The following is a 20,454-nucleotide window of genomic DNA, read 5'->3' on the forward strand; positions in this document are numbered from 1 at the left end:
AGTGGAAAAACACGGGATGATAAAATTCCTGCACGTCTGTCGCGAGGGAAAAAGTATAGTAACCAGCAATCGCACTATAGCCACTATATATATATATGTATGTAAAAACGGCACATACTTCTTTATCCCTTCTTTTATTTAAAAAATATCGACCTGTGTTATCGATGTCATCGAATATGTAAAGAAGCATACGATAATATTACAGGACATTAGGAATTCTTTTTCAGCGTACGACAATAATTGTAGCTCGCAATTATCATCGATGAAAGTGTGACATCGATTGCGTCTGCGGTTTTAAATATACGCGATGTCTATATGTCGAGACAAGAATCGTCGTTAGACTATGGTCGCCACCGTGAGGGTTAGAAATGCCCGGGCGACGGAGATGAGCAATAAAAAATTCAATATATTCAAAAGCAGCAAAGTATATATAATATTTATACATATATATAAGGGGAGGAGTAAAGAGGTGCTGAGGGTGTATGGGACGATTTTTCTTTGCCCTCGTCCTCGCAAGTGTTAAAACTTTTAATAAATATTCATGTCGCTACCACTGTACAGCGATGTCGAAAAGCCCATTATTATTATTTGTAGAAGGAAAAACATCAACGAAGATTTTACCTCATCCCCCTCTATTAAAGATAACTTTCAGACTTTTGTGTGTGTACACCGCCTAAAGGGAAAGAGGGGTTTTCTCCTCGGGAACAAATCGAGGAAAATAAAAACTAAATGGATACAGAAGAGAATTGGGAGGACATGGTAAAAAGACCCCGGGCCGACAAGATTTTACGGTCGTTTCTTTTTCTCCTCTAAATGGCGACAGAGAGAAAATAATATAATATTTTATAGTTTTTATTACCAAGATAATCAAGATTACACAAAACAAAATGAACTCAAAATGTAAATAAAGGTTAGGTTGAGATTTTGACACAATGCTCTCGCCAACGTTTTTCACATTATTTAAGACTAATACAAAACATTGCGCTATATGAAAATAATGTAAAATCAAATATACCAACTTAAAAACTTCTTTATATTCATTTTATATAGATGATAAATTAATAAGCATACTTAAAAAATATCAAAACACGCACTCTATATTATTAATATTTAATCATATGTTTTACTTTTGTAACTGTGGTTAATTGTATTAAAATATGTTTCAATCTATAAGACTACAAGAAGTATTACCGTTAATAATATTCGATTTAAATAAATCATCTACTACTCCCACGTCATAATTTTCACAAAACAACAGCATTTACGAGGTTTCTTTTTATGATTTATTCAAAGATTAAAAATGACATTAAGAGTCATCACAGTTCAAATACATTTAAATTATACCAAATATAATTAACATAGAATAAATTTAAAAATCTCAATTTGGATAACCATAAAAGAAATTATTTTGACAAATTAATTTTAAATTATAAACCATCATATTTTATTGATTAAATTTAAAAAAAAATAGTGATTTAATAAATTGTAGCATTATAATTAGTTATTTAATTATAATAATATTCAAAGAAATCTTACCTTATCACCTTCGTCTTCACTATCACACTGAAAACATAATAAATATATACAATTAGTAAAAAAAAACAAAAAAATGTATTGATTACAAATAAAAAAAAATACATATTACCGCGATATAAAAAATAATAGTTATAAATTAGGGGTCAGCAATTAAATTCTTTGACGGTCCAGATAATTTGAAAAAAAATTGTTGAGGGCAAGAAAATACTTAAATATTAGTTAATAATTGTTGTATTATGACTATTATTGTAAATAGCGATAAACGATAAATGCCATCGTAATATCAAATATATAAAAATAGATCAAATATCTACTATGTGCGGAAAACCAGCATTAAAAAAAAAATAATTTTGGCGGTCTAATTATTTCCTATCCACGGGGCAGATTTGCCAACCCCTGCTTTATATCATTTACATAAATCTAGTAAGTTGTATATATAGAAGAAAGAACGTTGTCAAAATCATTAAAATGTTAGTTTTACGTATAGTGTTTTAATAAAAATGTTTATTAATATAATTATATATATATATATTAATATATTAAAATAATCTAATTTACAAGCAAAATAGGGAAATCACGCGTTAGAATATAAAAATTCAAAAGATTTAAATTTTATTATCTTACACACACGATATACGCAACATATTATTTACGTTCTATATTTCCAATACGGTTTTTTTTTTAGTTTTGATAAATAATTAGAGCAAAATAATTGTAATTTACTTATTCTTACACTTAAAAACAATAACATTATCCATACTGTATACTCGAGTTTATAAGAAATTATAGGTCATTTTGTCATGACCTTAAGAATATGTAAGCACAAAAAATAAGACAAAGAAAGTAGGTTTCGTTGAGGATGTCACAGCTGTTTTGGCTCTATCAAATAGAAAACAGCAAATATACGTTTAATAGTTTCAATTTTGTATTGTAGCATTATTATTCAAATGAATAACCTTAAAATCGAATTTTAAGGTATAAGAACAATATCTGTGTTCTCGCATTAGATTTACACAATATTTTTATTTTAATATTATGCCAATTTTAAATTTTCAAAGATGTACATGCTCATTTAAATATTTAAATATTGTAAAAAAAAAATAACGAAAGAACATAGATAATAAGTCAGTTTACTCTAATCTTAAAACTAACACAAAATTGTAACACCCGAGTTCAAATTTGCAATGTTATTATAAGACGTAGGCAATACATCCTCTGTAGTCTGTAACATACTACTATCACGTTACATATCTTAAGAGATTTATCATTTCAAATACAGTAGTAATAAACCTCAATAAAAGATGAATTGAATTTCAAACGCCAAAAAAATATAATTAAATTCTTTTAGGCAACTAATAATTTTTCTACAAATAGTTTAATTAAACATCAAAAAAATCTCACATATAATTAATAAGATCATAAGAATGAAAATAATTGAAATAATACAAATAATGTTAACAATAAATAATTTATATAATGTCCCATTTTTTTTTTTTTTTTTTTTGAAAAAAAATTGAAATGTCAGTTCATATTCGTAATAAATAAATAAATTATAAACCAATTCATTGTCAACTTGAATATAATATCCCACTTAGTATGAATCTGTTTTTGATAAAGATACGCAACATCAAACCCCACGGAACAGCATGCGTCTAGACGTCTATTATATATTCGGACCACACTGCTGAGATCGTACCTGAAGATACTAATAATTTTCTAGTCAAAATGCAAAGAGATAAACATAAAAAACAATTAGTTAAAAGACCCACACTACTTATAAATATATTATGTATCGTCTATTAAAATGAATATACTTTAAAATTAAATTACCTAATCTTAAAAATTAACTCACTAAATTCGAATACAAGAATTTTTTTTAATAAATTATATTATTATAAACAGATCTCATATTCTTAAGTACACTGTTTACTAAGAATATATGATTGAATTATTAAAATACCAAATATATATTTTTAAATCGCGCGATTAAAAGTAATTATAATAATAAATACAACTTACAATATACCCTCTGCCAGAACTACAATTGCTACTCGCCTATAAAATAAAATAAAAAGTGTTAATCGTAATTAAAAATGAATAAAACAGTAAATATTTTGATCTTACATCACTGAATCGTTCCCTTGAACTTGATCGTCTTTGACCACTCTGGCTAAGTGACGATGTAGATACTTTATTGCCAGATGGCCTTTTAAAGGATTGTACAGAATTTGAATGTACAACAGAAGTATCATTGTCTCCTCCTTCACTGTCGTGTTTTAAATCCAATGACGACGAATCCTATATAAAAAATATTCATTCATATAATTAACCTTGAGAGAAATTGTAACACAAATGAAACTTATTGGAAAAATATTTTATCCATAAAATCATATAGTTAAAATTGTTTTCTTAAAAATTATGACTATTTTTTTTTTTAATTTGTAAGTATTTATAAAATATTTACGTTTTTCAAAATCAGAATAATGTATTTATTTACAAATTAGTACTAACTTCCTAGTTTCATGTTTGTTGTCTGACTTACCTTATTATGATTAAAATTATTAGGTGTTGTAGGAGGACTGGGAACGTTATATTCTGGTTTAACTGGTGTAACTGGAGTACTGGAATTACTGTCATGATGATGATTGTTGTTATTGTGGTTATGTGCATGATTTCGGTGATGTTTATGATGATTTCGGTGTAAAAAGCTTTGAGATGATGGATCTAACCCAAGAGTCACTGCACTCTTCACCAAACATTGTTGCACACAATTCTAAAAAATGTAAACATCAGCATATATTTATTTATTAAAATATTTACATACAAGTATTAAACCTTTAATTTTGAATCACAACACATAGCAAAACATTTTTTCTCAATCCTAACAGTAAATAAAAATCTAATATACATTACTTTTAAATAATTATGAAATAATATGATCCAAATTTTTTGATTGCAATTAATATCCATTAGTTAGCATTACTTTTTTTACACATATTATTGACTATTGGTTATAAATTATATAGCTTATGTATATATGAATAAATCTTAATAAAATTAGTATATGTGGGTATCATTATTTACAATACCATATTACATTATTATAGAATATTATAAAATATCTTTAAGCATTAAATTCTGAATTCTATCTAATAATAATAAAATTAAAAAAAAATATATTTTATTAACTGTCTATATATACAAAAGTGAAGTAATAGATGTATAAGTATTAGGCACTTATCCCTATCCTGGTTAATATATAGGTACTAATATAGAATTTATAATTTGTAATCTTATAAAGAAATTCTTTAATAAAATAAGATAATATTGTAAATAATTATACTAACATATATTTATTATATTAATGTAAATATATACACACAATACATAACTAGTAAGATAAAATTAAAAATGGCAATATTACACATTATAAAAATAACATAACATTAATTTAAATAATTCAATACATTATATACTTTTCATTACACATTTTTATGGAAAATAAATTTTATTCTTCATAAGTTGAATTAAGATGCCAACGTAGTAAATACGAAAACGCATTATCTACTTAAAAGCGAGATTTCATTTTTATAATAAAATTTAGTTAATTTTAATAACTGTACAATTTAATTATGTTACTCTTGTATATAATACACTTCCCGCCACTATCACACATTGCAGCATTTTTCAATATTTTCATCAGTTTTCTTTTCACCAAGTCTTTTTTATAGTAAATATTATGTTCCCAGTGTTTGTTATCTTCTTTTTCATGGGTCACCAAATGGCGGCCCGCGAACACATTTTATCCGGCCCGCAGACAAAGAATAAATAATACATAATATTACGACAACATTATATGTGTTATTATTGTAAATTATTATTTTTGTTAAATATTATTGGTTTTTAAATAATAATGTAAATATCATATACTTAGAATTTTGATGGCCTGCGAAATGGGACCTTTCAAAAATATTAATTGGGGACCCCTGTTCTACTTCATTCCACCTCTCACTAATACTCTAAACTTGAGTACGTATCATGGGCACGTACCTTCTTTTATATTTCGGACAACGATTTAAATATTTAGTTAAAGATTTTTTTTTAGTTTAACAAGGAATCTAAAATTTAAATGTTTATATTTGACATGATTCCGTTACTATAACTGCTATAACATCTAATTCAAACATTGTGTGATCGTAAAATAATTTTAGAAAAGAAATATAAATTATACTCATTGATTAATGCAGAAACTCCCTTTGTAGTCATTAACTACCCTATAATAACTTAACGATACAAGTTTTCAAAATCTTTCCCGTATATCACATTTTTAAATAGCCACGTTTTCTAATATATTGCTTATACTGCAGTGCTGCTTAAAATAAAACAATATTTTCAAACTTACATAAAGATGAACTATGTGCAACCAAGATAAACAATTTGAAGACCAAAAAAACCTAGTCTTTGAACCCTTTAGTCGTCAGTTATTTTACATAATAAAATATTTCAAAATCGTATATATCTTTTTTGCGTTAATTTATTCTGACCTAGACGAGAAGGTTTTGTTTTCGACTATGAGTGCATTAAACCGTGAATATTTTTCAGGGTAGTAAAAATAAAACGTTTGTTTAAGTACTTTTAAAATAACCATGTATACCCATACATATCCTAAGTCACGGTAAGAAAAGCAAGAAGAGTGACCGGTAATATAAGAATTATTAACCGGGAAATTATTTTATTTTATTTTTAACATAAAAAGTACACCTATTTCTTAAAAAAAAAAAAATCGTTTTTCAAATACAATAATTTACTTTAGCTTTGTAAATATAACAATATCTATACTATCGTATACCAAAATTATTCGCGTCTAGCCGGTTGATCAGTGATGCGAGACCAGGCGTAGATCCAAGGGGAAGAGGAGAGTCGATAGCCTCCCCCTTCAGTACTCTGGTGAAATCTAGGAGTCTGCTTTCGGCAGCCGATAAAATGTATATTGTTTTGCTAATTGCGTTTCGGTCATGTCTTTTTTTATCGGTCACCGACAAAACGCTAGTCGTTAATCGAACGCTTGTTTGTCATAATAAATATTGTTTTTATTCGTATTAAAAATTCGAAAAGTACGGGATATATAATTGTCTTATATAAAAACTATATAATGTCGATTCAACACTATGATAGTCGAGGTTATTAGGATTTCACCGATTGTGATATATTCCTGAAGATGTATTCCTTTTTAGATGGCTTAATTTCCTCGCGTACAGATTTGATGATAAATCAGTGCCAGTGTTTGATTTAGATTATTTTTACTATCTTGTATTCATAATAAAGTTATTAATAACAAACAGAATTTAAAAATAAAATTGAGAATGTGATGTTACAATTTTGCGAATTAATAGCTAAAAAAAATATTTCGAAGGAGAGCTTCAATTATAGCAATGACACCTCTAATCGAAAAAAAATTCTTTACAAATAACACTTATATAGATTCTGAGAGAACTGAGTTTTCGAGTATTATATGACATAATGAACCTTAAAGTTTGTAGTTATATAATATAGTACAGTATATAGGTATAATAATAATATTTTATGGGGGGGAGGCGAAAATTTACAAAAATGTTTGCAACCAAGAACATGAAGCCTGGCGCCGCTTATGCCTATTAGATTAGATAGTATTTATACCAATTTATCAGACTTGAGTTGAAATTTTAATTTTATCCAAAACGCCCCCCCTCCTTCCCCATAAATATATACTGGATCTACGATTGTGCCAGACAAATACTCAACAAAAAATTCAATCAACACTTTTAAGAACTAACACTAATTTTTTTACCTGTACTGGATGTAGTACAAGTGAAATGACAAAACTTAACTGATGGTCGGGTATATCAATTACGACTTATAAGTGTTATGCTTATGACCCGGGCTCGGGACTTAAAGCATTTGCTTAATTTTATGGATTGACTTGAAATGTAGCAGAATGCTATGGAAGTGTATGTCATATTAAAACACGTTCAATTATGAATTTTGAAAGTGCTTTATTTTTGCTTTTTTTCAACGATTTTTTAAAAATATGCTTATTTCCAGTTTTTCTACTTTTTATGGATTTTTCAGAAAATCCCTAGGAAAATCTATAAAAAAAAATAAGCCATAATGTATCGAAAGTGAAATTTGATTTTGTCATAATATAAAAATTGATTTTTTTTGAATTTTTAGTTAGAAAGTATTTCTAATCATTTTGTTTCAATATTATTTGTAGTCTTTAATTATATTATTTTTAGCACAGTTACAAATTATGTCTAGTACCTACTTTATCGTGTAAAAACAAAGTTTTTTTTTGATTAAATATTTTTGCTCAAATTTAAGTTTTTTAAATACTTATTTGAGTACTTATAATGATATTTTGTAGTGCTTTTTTAAGCGCTTATTTTAAAGATTTTAAATTCTATAAGTCCCGAGCCTTATAATTTATTAATAACTTATTAATATTCTTTTGTATTTAACTATCTGTTTCTAATTACCGTTTTCAATAAATATAATGTGATTTTGATGTTATAACTACCTTTTATACTTTAATATTTATATTATAGAATAATGTTGTTTTGTTATTACTTTTTTGTGCACAAATACATTTGTATAACCAGTAGTCTACCATTTGATTTTTCAAAAGGTTGGAAAATAATGAATAAACAGTAGGTATGCAACTCAACATCTACTTTAAAAAAAAATCAAGTGTTTTATTTATATTATACATACTTAATTTATATCCTACTTCAAAGCTTATGCATTATGAGAACAAGTTCCCAAGAGTATTTTAATGAGGGTAGCATATTTATTCACACCCAGTCCCCACTAAACTATTATAAACATATTTCACAAGTGCTTGGGGTCGCATACATTTTTGAAATGCCATACCTGACGAATACTTAATCACATTTCTCTCTAGTTATTTCCTTAATAAAACTATAATTTACTCTCCAAATTTTAAAATAAGAAAACAAATACAAGTGGTTTTAGCAGTTTAATTTACCACGTATTGCCCTACATAAATATACAAAAAAATCTCTTACAACAGTTATATTAGTTTTTTAAAAGTAATTGTTTAACTTTTAAACAAATAATACGAAATATTTCTTAAAAATAAATTTTCTAATATAATAAAATAATTATTAAATAAACCATAGGCATATTAATAATTAAAACAATAATTAACTGAAATCTATTTTTATCAAACGTTTTAAAATTATGTACCTACTAATTAATTGATCTATGATAAATGATAACACCGTATAATTAGTCAAGTATTTATACTTAACTTAAATACTTTTGAAAATAAGTTACTTCATTAAATATTATTCAAATATGAAATAATAAATTTAGATTAATGTTTATAAAACATAATCTAATATATAAAGCGGAAAAAAAAATTAATTTATCTAATAAAAATCTGTTATTAAGAATGAATAATAAACTTATTCATAGAATATTGCACAAGTCAAAAATATGTCTATTATAATACAATAATATTCTAAAATAATAAAATGACGCTAAGAAACAATTTCATAAAAGAACAAATTGGAAAAACTATTTCACTCTTTTTAAATATTATTTATAATAATAATCATAACATGACTATTATTTGATATTTGTAAAATTATATCTGATGGATTTTATTAAATTAAAATATAAGCTTATATTTTATTAAAAGCTCATAAGTTATAATCAACAACTATATAGTTGGAGTAAATTATAGTTTTTGCAATACCTACTATTCTTATTATTGACGTTTAACAAGGTTTCCACGCTTAAAATAGTTTGATTGCATCGGTGGAAGGTCGACAAGAATGCAGCCCAACAAGAGTATGGATTTACTCGAGTTCGGTTTAATTATGAGTTAAACTCAACTAACACGCCAGTTAATATGCAATGAATAAACGAATGGAATAATTTTACGCGTACCTATATTCAAGCCAGCAAAAAAAAAACTGTTTAACATTTACATTAAGATTCTTCTTTCTAAAAAAAACCTGTCTTGTACCAACGATGTTTAACGTCTCGGTTACGCACATAAAACAAGTCGTTATAAAATATAGCATGTTAAAACCTAGCCCAACAGTTATGTGGAAAAATAAAAGATTCGAGTTGGTAAGTTAACTTAATATAATTTAAACCAACGATACAAGAAAAAAATAATATTGAATATATACTTTTTTTGTGTTTCTTATATTTTAAGTATAAGAGGAAGTATTTGGCTTTTAATATTCATTTTAACATGGAAATAATATTGAGTCTTCTACACAACATCGTTAATAAGCACAAATTCACATTAGTACAACGAATAACGATTAGCGTCGCGGTAATGTTAACGACAGCGACGAACAAACTTCAAACAAATCACGACATTTCCTGGATCGTCATCTAATTATAAAATTGTATGATATTTTAAAATTCTGGGTAATATTATGATATTAACCTGAGACCCTATTGCTATGAGTATGAATATTCTAATATTATTATCGTTATAATATACACTACGACGAAATCGCAAATACAAACCAGCAGCCACTGGGAACAAAGGAGAAACACTACAAACGCGTGTCTAGACTATCACGTGGCGCTATAACCGTATAGTTTGTGTACCATACGCCACCCGAGCAACGCGGAAAAGATGCTGCCGACTTTTCCTCGCCGCCGACCGAATGGCGGATTCAGCGGACAGCAAGCATGTATCGATCGGGTGGTAGCCGACCACGACCGAACTACCGCTGCTGCCGTCGGTCATCGCTTTTGTTCGATAAGGTTTGTGATGGAAGGAACGACGATGTGGTGGGTGGAGTTAGCGTCGGAACAACCGGCTCGGGTTCATAAAACGACGAGCAGCACGCCGCCGCGACGGGCACGGATGAACATGACATGGACAAATTATCACCTCCTCTCACCCCAACCTCTTTATCCACGGGCTGTTTAATAATACAAACGACAGTCGTACATTGCAACTAGCTATAACTCTTTTTCTTTTATATAATATAATATATATTTAATTATTTCCTCATCAGGTGTGTGTAGTTGTGTGTTCTTCGCGGGAATCGATCTCATTTCTCAGCCGTATAATGCGATTAATAGGTATGCGTCTGTCTCAAAGATAATTATATTTAACACTTGTATACATGCAAGAGTTTTCTTGTAGGCTTTTATATCCCCGATTACGATTTTTTGACGGTAGTCCTACGGTAACAAAGATTTTTGTTGAAAAAAAAATAAGACGACAAATTACACGTTACACTACACTACTGTTATAATAACAATATATATATTATGTTATACCTTGAAATATTGTTTTAACTCGAGTGATGCTTGTAAGTTGTAATAACCAAAAATGTGGGGTAAGAGTGAATAACTAATCCAAATGAAATATACTATAACTGTAACATTATCCGTGACGTTTGAGCAAGTCAACACAACGTAGAATCTATTAATTCTATTATTTTTAATGGGAAATTTGCCAGGTAGTTCTCTTCCCTATTAGAAAATAATCGATATCTTGTAAGTATCATAATAATGATTAGGAAGCAAAATTTAACACTATAGGGCGGATAAAATTTCAGGATATCGAGATCCTTCGTTGCTGGCGACACTCGTACAGTTGTATACAACTGTGCATTATTACTAATAAAGTAATAACTAATAAGTTTTTAATATAGACATTAAACGGTTTTACGAGTCTAACAACTTAACTTAAAAACATTAAACAAACTGATCGAGTTCCAAGTTACCTAAAATAATACAAAATAACGTATCTTATCAAAGTATCAAAACATTACAGAACGAAAAATAAATGAACAAAATTCAATTTATTTTTACATAAAGAATATTAAAATAATATTATGCATAATTGTGAAATAATAATAAACAAACTTATAATAGGTACAATGATACCTATTATGACACTACATTATCAATACCTACACTATTTTAATAAAAAAATTACTCATCAATTTCATAAATCCTGTAAACTTAACTATACTATATACATGATTCCAAGTTTTCACATCATATACAAAAACGAACAAAAGGAACTTTTTTCACGACCTCAACTATGCCATATCATTTTAATTTTTTTTTTTTTAAACATTGTTATGAATATTATTATCAAATAATATGTTTTTAAAATATTTACATTAAACCTTCCTTGCTTAGCGAGTAACTTGTTGATTTTATCTTTGAGCCAAAATAATTAAATTAAATAGCTCATTAACAAGGTAAAAAGATGTGTGATTAGTGACATAGATTTAAAATTTAAATAACAACTTGGGCTTAAAAATAACAGGAAAATTTAGGATTATAAATTGGGATTCATATACCCAATAGAATAATAAACAATACAATCATTCTAAAGACTTATAAACAGTGTGTTTAGCAATTACTTAAATTTAGAAATCATTTGACATAATAAGTTATCTGTTTATGATATATATAAATAAAATGTATGTTTTTTTAAATTTCAAAAATCTTTTAGTTATTGTGAGGATAATAGTTTACTGTTTACTATATTACTGTTAGTAGTTTATCTAAACTCTAATAAATAAAAATAAATATATAATATTAGGTATAGATTAAAAATTTATACCAACAACAATATTTATGTTTAAACACATAAAATAAATAATAAATTTCAAAATCATAAAATAACTTATAACTAGGTATGTACTTTTACCTACTAATTAATAATGAATAACAATCTATATTATTAATTAACATAAACGATGGTACTAATGTATAAAAACTTATGAAAAGTATAATTCAAAATACATATAACTTCAATTATTATTTAAATATATTTTCAAAAGGTAATATTAGTTTAAAACTTTGAAACAGCTTAATACTTAACTATTTATATCATTACTAAAACTTGTTTATTTTGACTCTGTACAGAGTATTCTGTACTATAAAAGTATAAACTAATTTATTTTTATTTATACTTTCAAGTTATAATATAATATTATAACTAATATTAAATATTTGTATAAAAGTCATCTAAAAATATTTAGTATTTTATTATTTTTTATTTGTATAATATTTTATGAACACTATATAGTATATATTCAAAATCCAGAAATATAGAGCATTAGATTAATTATTTCGATTAGATATTATTACAGTTAAAACAATTTTAGACTAAAAATTGAAGTTCCAGTGAATAAACTTTTTTAAATATTATTATTATTTTTAAAATGTTATTTTTGATAATATCCAAAATACTAAATTAATACTACATAATATTAATTTACTAATACTTATCGGCACTTATCTAACTTTTTTCCAAACATTTATACAGAATAGTGGTTTACCTATTATTACTTAAAATGTTATTCATAGAACTATTCTTTATGTTTAGTTTAAACAAAATTTGTGATATTTCTCACATTTATTTCTAAATAATTTTTAAAAATTTCATATTATTGAGTAATATAATTGTCAGGGGCACAATTTCAATGAAAAAACTGGGGTTGCTGAAGTCACTCTAATTTTTTTTTTCATGTTTTTATATTATTATTTTATAGATAGAATGCCTGTTACTATTAAAATCTAAATTAACATGAAACTATGTTATGGGTGCTAATTTAAAATTTAGGGGAACTAAGCAATAAGCATACTCAATTTGTACTCATGATAATTATTTTTAAACATAATATAATAATAATATAATATAATCATTAATCAGAAGTATAATCTGTGTTAAGTTAATAATCTATTGATAGGCGATAAGACTTATGAATAATTTAGACCAATTACTATACCAGAAAGAAGTTTCTAAGAAAAACAAGTAAAATAACTCTGCAAATACTCTCCACCTCAAAGTTCCATTCAGAAACTAAGAGTAAGAGATTTTTTAAAAAATGGTATAGAAAATGAGTGTTTATATTTTAAGTAATTATCTACATATAAAATATTCCGCTGATAATAATTATAATAAAATATATATTGTTTCAACATAAACAAAAAAAAAAACAGAAAAACACTTCTTTATAGCATCAATTATAGAACAATCAACATTAAATGCATATACATTATATTATTTATATTTATTTAGGTTAATGACATGCCCAAGTCGTTCAGTGGCTCATCAACACTCATCCCAATCATCAATACATATAAATATTCAGTAAAGTAGTTGTAAATATTGTGATAATTACATCTCCTGTTATCATATACTTTTCTTTATCTCGATATGCTCAGCTAAGTATATGTTAAAAGAACCACTATGGAGTCAATACATTAAGCCAATATGGATCCTTTGTTGATATTGTAAATATATACCTACTCTCCACTTACTTGTTATCTTTCTTCTAATGGATATATAATTTTGTAATTATATGTAGTTATTACTTATTAGTAAGTAAGTTACATTATACTATTATATTATCAAAAGGGTTTGCCTGTATATATATAATAATTAAGAAAAAAAAATTAATAATTTCAATAAAAAAAAAATTGTTAGATTTTAATAAGTAATTTAAAATGAACTAACATCATAAATGATTTAGAATTTTTATTTTTAATTAATAGATTATTACAATACTATTGTAATTTTATACACCTACCTAGTAGTACTGCAGAACATTTTAAAAGATGTAAATCAATTTTATAATAATTTTTAATAAAAATAATAATATTTAATATAGGTACTATGGGTACTATTAAATAATAAGATAGAATTCTTAAGTACCTAACACACTTTTTTTGCTTATGATATATCTTTTACTCTCATATTTTATCAATTTTAATTTCTATAATTTATGAGTCTTAATTAAAATATTAATAGCCTATAGGTTAATAAGTAATAACTTCATATAAAAACCAAATATTGCTATGTTGATAATTATTTTAATCACTGAATCATAATATTTTTTTTAATGCCTTAATTATTATTTAAAAGAATATACATACAAAATAATAAGTCAATGGTAATTAACATTAGAGTACATACCTATAGACTATATCAACTAAAGTACCTACCTAGTAGTGTTGGACATACTACATACAAAACCGTGAAGGCATAAAGAATTCATTTTTAAAAATTTCTATCCATAAGTTGGCAAAAGAAATTTAATGAAAAATTCACAAAATGAATAACATTTAAATTATTATTCTATATATTATGTCATGATAATGTCTAAGGAATGAAAAAAAAAAAATGACCGTGACACCTGGGTTTTTGATAATAATATCAAAAATCAAATACAGTAGAACCTTGATTATCATTGTGTTCGCAATTAACCGTGCTCACTCTTCCAAAAATTTAAAATTAAGTATGGACTATAATTGTATAACATTATTGTATATATCTTTTAATTATAATTAAATAAAAATTTTCAAAATGTTATTATTATAAAATTGTACCTATGTATTTCTAATTATAATAAAATAAAAAATTACACTATTATAAAAAGTCTCGATTAACCGTGGTTTTCATTTATCCGTGTAACCCCCTACCCCGCCATTAACTCGGATAATTGAGGTTCCACTGTACCATAGTTTTAGAAACATAGTTAAGCACAAGATTATAAATAAAATACTATATTTCATACATAAAACTATCTCACATTGCTAGAAAAGTTTAAAATAACTTCCAAATTAATTATTCTTAACATCAACTAATTGATTGAGTAATCAAGATTGATAAAATTATTTTAAATTATAGACCTTAAGTGCCTATTATAAGGCTAGGTATAACATTAATCTTTGTTTAAGATCAATAATAAATATAGTTAAATTGTTAAATATATAGCTAGTTCCAACATTATCATCAATCAAATACTAACTATATTTTATATCATTTAATTTGAATAATACTATCATGATTATTAGTAAAAAAATATCATTGTTACCTAATAATCTAATTTAATTTCAGTATAAATGTAACCAACAATGTAAACATGAATAATATATATCTTTTTAAATTCTATTTACATAGTCAGAAGTTAATATCAATATCATTTCTAATATTATGTAGACCTACTCTTAAATGAAGCAATGTTTAGATAATTTTAATTGTCATACATATAAATGTTTATTTTATCAAGATGTATTTTATAATAAAATTATTTAAACGTTTTAAAACAAATTAATGATTAATAATATTAGATATATTGAGAAATCTAGAACAATTCATAGTACCTATACTACTCATTAAAATTATGTAAGAATATCTTTTTTATTTCATGTCAATTAGAAAATTTAAAATAATTTAAATACCTAAATCGAGTAATTAAATTAATATCGATTATTATACACAAATTAAAAACAAATAATAAGACTAGTACCTATGTAATTAAACTGCCAAATTTAAATTCAATAATTATTGAATATACAATTATGATTATAATATGTAGAACGAAGGTATAAAGAAACCAATTGTATTTTGGTTATTACAGGTGAATAAAATAGATAGATACCTACTTAAATTCTGATTCATTAAAATATTAATTCATTATTAAATATAATTTAACTATTGACAGCAGGTATGTCCTCCAATTTTTAAATAAGTTATTGTTAAATTTATGATAAGTAATTAATACAAACTAGCTTACTTGCTTACTAAAAGAGTGTGTTATCAATAAACAAAATTAAGAAAACTGAATCAAATATAGATAATTAGATTAACCATTATCTTGCTTAACTACATACTTGATATTTTAATCAAATTATATAAATACATAACTATAAACTTTAAATAAGCACCTACTGTCCATTGAATTAAGATTTATCTTAGAAAAGATCAATGACAGAGGAAATGGCATATTGTTTTTCTATAGGTAATGGGTTTATTTACTAATATCTACTATGGATGGATATAATATATATATATACAAAAAGATATATATCATTTTTGAATTCATTAGATACCAAATATATAAATTAATGTATATATATTTTTAATAGTATAAATTAATATGTTCCAACCTATACTCTATTCAGTGGAAGAACATACTGAGATCTGACAAAAATTTGTTCTTCTATGTATTCCTATATTATACACCTTGCCATAATGGAACCAGTCTCAATTGCAGTGATGCTTGAGATAAAGTATAGCCTTTTACTCGGCTTATTAGCTATCTACATACATGGATATTATGCTAAGTTATACAGTTTGATTTTTTATAACATGATGATCATAACAATAATAGTAATAAAACGCAAGTATTGTATTGGATATTATCTATTTAAGGTAACAATTAACTATCTAGCCAATACTAATAGCATTAGTATATAAGACATTTCAAAAATGTTTAAAAAATTGTTTGTTGGTAGCACCTTAAATATTATTATTTTAACTAATCCAAAGTAAATTAATGGCTAAATTTAGCACTTTTAGAAAAATAAAGGTGATAACAAAAATAATAGTTCTTAATAAAATGTTATTTAGGTATGATTTTAGAATATCCAATATTATTTGTATTTCCTATGTAGTTAAATACTTATCTACATAGTATAACATTATTATAAATGTGATAACTTATCACATAAATATTTAATACAATAAATATGAATTAATCACATACTAATAAACAATGCATGTGTTTATCTAATATATAACACATTGCTATCAATATTTAATCAATACCTCATTTAAAATTAATACAAAGTACCTACCTAAATAAAAATCAAGGCTTAAAGTTGTATCTGAAGGTAAATTGATAATAATATACTAAATAATAGGTACTCGTGTTAGGGTATGGATTACCTGCAGCGTCTAAACATGGAGTGATGCTGCCGTGCTGTTCCACTATCTATAGGCTCAAGACGCTGCAGAAAAATCTTTTCTTACCCACTTTAAAAATATCTATTGAGTTGGAACCAAGAAAAAATAAATACAAATAAAATCAGATAGCTATATTAGTTGATATAGAAAAATGTTTATAATATATATCAAACTATACACCTAGATAGGGTTTTTAAAACATACCAATAGTACCTAAACATATTCTATAAGATCAATGGTAAAAAGATTATCACTCATTGAAAATTGTTCTGTAATACTTATCATATTTAAAAACCATTTGATTAACATACTATTTTACAACTATAAATATTCACAAATGACACTTTTTACAAGGTAGTGCAGTCTCGAACAAACCAAGCCAGATATCAATTTATGAAACCATCAAGTATCGACAGAAAACACAATACCACATAACTATTTTATGTTGTATACTTGATAAAACAACAAGCTATGTGAGTAATAAGTACATTATAAGGTGCTCTACATATATGTATTAGAGTTGTGATCACTCACTTCGAGATCTTCATACGATTTGAAGGAAAGAATGGCAAATCCGTCGACAACATCCTCATCAAACAGAGTGGTTTCCTTCTTTTTTCTACGACTCGGCGGCGGGGGCCTCTGCGCCTTTTCTTTTGTGGTCAGTTCGTCTTCTTCGCCACTGTCCAGCTCATGTTTCTTAGCGTGCATACGCTGAGCCCGTTCACGGCGCTTACTGCGTTTGATACGCTGCTGCTTTATATCCGTTTCCATGTTATCAGGACACGTCAGTCGTCCAGCACACAACAAACTTGTACCCGTCGAACGCCGGTCGGCCGGTCATCGCGAACGGAAAACAAATATCGGCGGAACCCTCTACTCGTCACATCATTCGAAAATTATCAAAAAGTAATAATTCGGCGGGGATACAATAAAAACACGCACACAAATCTGACGACGAATTACTAATATATATAATTTAATAATTATATCACGAGACGCGAGCGTAGATCATTGGCCCGTGCGGTGGCTGTACACGATTGCGCGTGAGAGAATAATACTATTATCGTTGGCAATCAGACGCGCGGACGGGTTAGCGGCGGCGGCGACGTCGTATCGTCCGTCCCTCTAGCGTACGACATCACCGCCGGGACCGGTGCTCTACGATCGGATATTATATTTTTGCCGTGATGAACTGTCGGTGACGGCGATGGCGTCAAACGGCAGCGGAAACGAGCAAAGACGAAGAGATCTACGGCGACGGCGGCGGAGCGATAACGCGAACGGGGCAATTGATTTAACAAAACACACGCACACACATACAAACACGTACACAGACACGGGCGCGAGAGACGTCAGTGGTGGTCGGTCGGATACGGGGACTGGGGAGAGGACGCGCGCGCACACACTCACTTGTCGCCGTAGTCGGTTTTCGGTCGGGCACGTAGTAGTATTGGAGAGAAAAAAAATAATAATAGTAATAATAATAATAATAATAATAATAAAGGATAGAAAAGAAAATAACGCACTGTCTGTCTCGCTTGCGCGCACGTCAGTCGTCGACGGCCGTGGACAGTGAACGCGACGGTAATAATCGCACGACAGAGTAAGTTGCTGCAGCAGCCCGAGCCCCGAATGACGGGAAAAGCGCCGCCGCCGACGGCTGCGTGGTTGGTACGCACTGGGCGAACGCCGTCCACCGTACAGTGTGGCCAATTAAACGGACGCGAGTCGTCGTAGCCGCCACACGATCGCGCGACGTTCACCAATCGCCAGACCCTTATTAATATTATATTATACACACAATATGTATGGGTAATTAATATTATATTATTATTATAATATCATGATCTAGACCAGACTAGTGACTACCGGAGTACCAGACGGCAGACCCCAATCCGTAGCAGCGAGACCGTGACGTATGGCTTGTCTGTTCGACTCGTTCGTCGCACTCGGCAACACGCGGTAGCCGGTAAATTATGATTTATGAGTATCCACTGTTCCGTAATATTTACACTTACGAGTTGTAACTTTCAACTTATATTCTGCGTTTAATGTTTTTTTATCAAATGCGTCATGCGACACGTATACTGTTAGTTTCGATCAACTATTTTCTATTACAGTACGTTCTTCTCTATGTCTTCTGAATTTTAATTTGATTCCGTTCATTGTAATTCAAAATTATAAAAACGTAACGATGAGATTTATTTATTAATCCAGCTATAACATTTGAGGAATTTTAGTGCACTCAATAAATATTGAAATACCAATAATTTTCTTTAATTTATCAAAACCCACGCATGATGCAGCTCAATTAACATTTAACGCCACAGCTTCTTTTTTCCTCGTGTAACGGTGTAACTACCCTAAAACCGTATGTGATATAGGTAGTAGTCAGTGGAGTCTACTAATAATTCCCAAACAACCATAGAAGTAAAAGAAAATTTAAAATGCTCTAATCTTTAAATCTTAAGGTGGCTCATGGAAAAAATGTGACGAAAAATCCAATCCCTATCTACCTAATTGTTACTTATTGTAAGGTGGTCAAAAATCCCAATATTTTTTAAAATAATTATAAGAAAACTAACAAAAACTGGAATATTTACACAACATTAGTTTTTTGAGAATAAAGGTAGGAATAAGTTGTTGGTTATAGCTTATAGACTATTTAGTATTGTATCGATTTCATTAATTAAAAGTTAGCATTTTATTGATATAGGTTGTATACATTTTAAAATATTTTGACTCTTTTTAAATTATTTATACTTTATAGTCATTTGAATTGTTTTTATTTTTTAAATTTAATTCGATGTTAAATAATTTATCATTAATTCATATTATGTTTCTTGACTCATCAATTAACCATTAAAGTGATCTATTGAATGACGAGAAACACTCGAAACCTGCCTATTGGTAGGTTACAGCAGACCGAGTATTACTGTTTTCGTTTCTGCATGTGTTCATTGAATTATTATTTATTAGGTAAATTGTAACGCAAATATTGTCACTGCGATATTGATTAAATATGTATATTAATTTACCTAATTATATTCTAGAACAAAAAGTTAAATTTAAATTTGTTTTATTATAAAGCAGTATGAAGAACATAATATAGGAGAATGGAGATTAAAAAAATGTATGCCATGAATTATTTAAAATAA

The 20,454-nt window shown here is 27.3% G+C and overlaps 1 protein-coding gene across 3 annotated transcripts in view; it reads right to left on the reverse strand.

Annotated features, from left to right (window-relative positions):
• The window catches only part of LOC132923270 (autism susceptibility gene 2 protein-like), a 33,496-nt gene extending 14,651 nt beyond the window's left edge, over positions 1–18,845 (reverse strand). For 2 of the 3 annotated variants that reach the window (XM_060987142.1, XM_060987140.1), the window contains exons 1-5: positions 17,828–18,843; positions 4,079–4,309; positions 3,661–3,834; positions 3,556–3,591; positions 1,537–1,563 (exon numbers count right to left, since the gene is read on the reverse strand). In XM_060987142.1, coding sequence (XP_060843125.1) covers positions 1,537–1,563; positions 3,556–3,591; positions 3,661–3,834; positions 4,079–4,309; positions 17,828–18,067 — 708 coding nt within the window. In that variant the 5' untranslated portion in view covers positions 18,068–18,843. Of the gene's footprint in view, positions 1–1,536; positions 1,564–3,555; positions 3,592–3,660; positions 3,835–4,078; positions 4,310–17,827 lie in introns of all 3 variants that reach the window. The other variant, XM_060987141.1, reaches the window with a different exon arrangement.
• Between the last annotated feature and the right edge of the window lie 1,609 nt (positions 18,846–20,454).

This window comes from Rhopalosiphum padi, chromosome 2, assembly GCF_020882245.1.
Source record: "Rhopalosiphum padi isolate XX-2018 chromosome 2, ASM2088224v1, whole genome shotgun sequence".
Taxonomy (NCBI): Eukaryota; Metazoa; Arthropoda; class Insecta; order Hemiptera; family Aphididae; genus Rhopalosiphum; species Rhopalosiphum padi.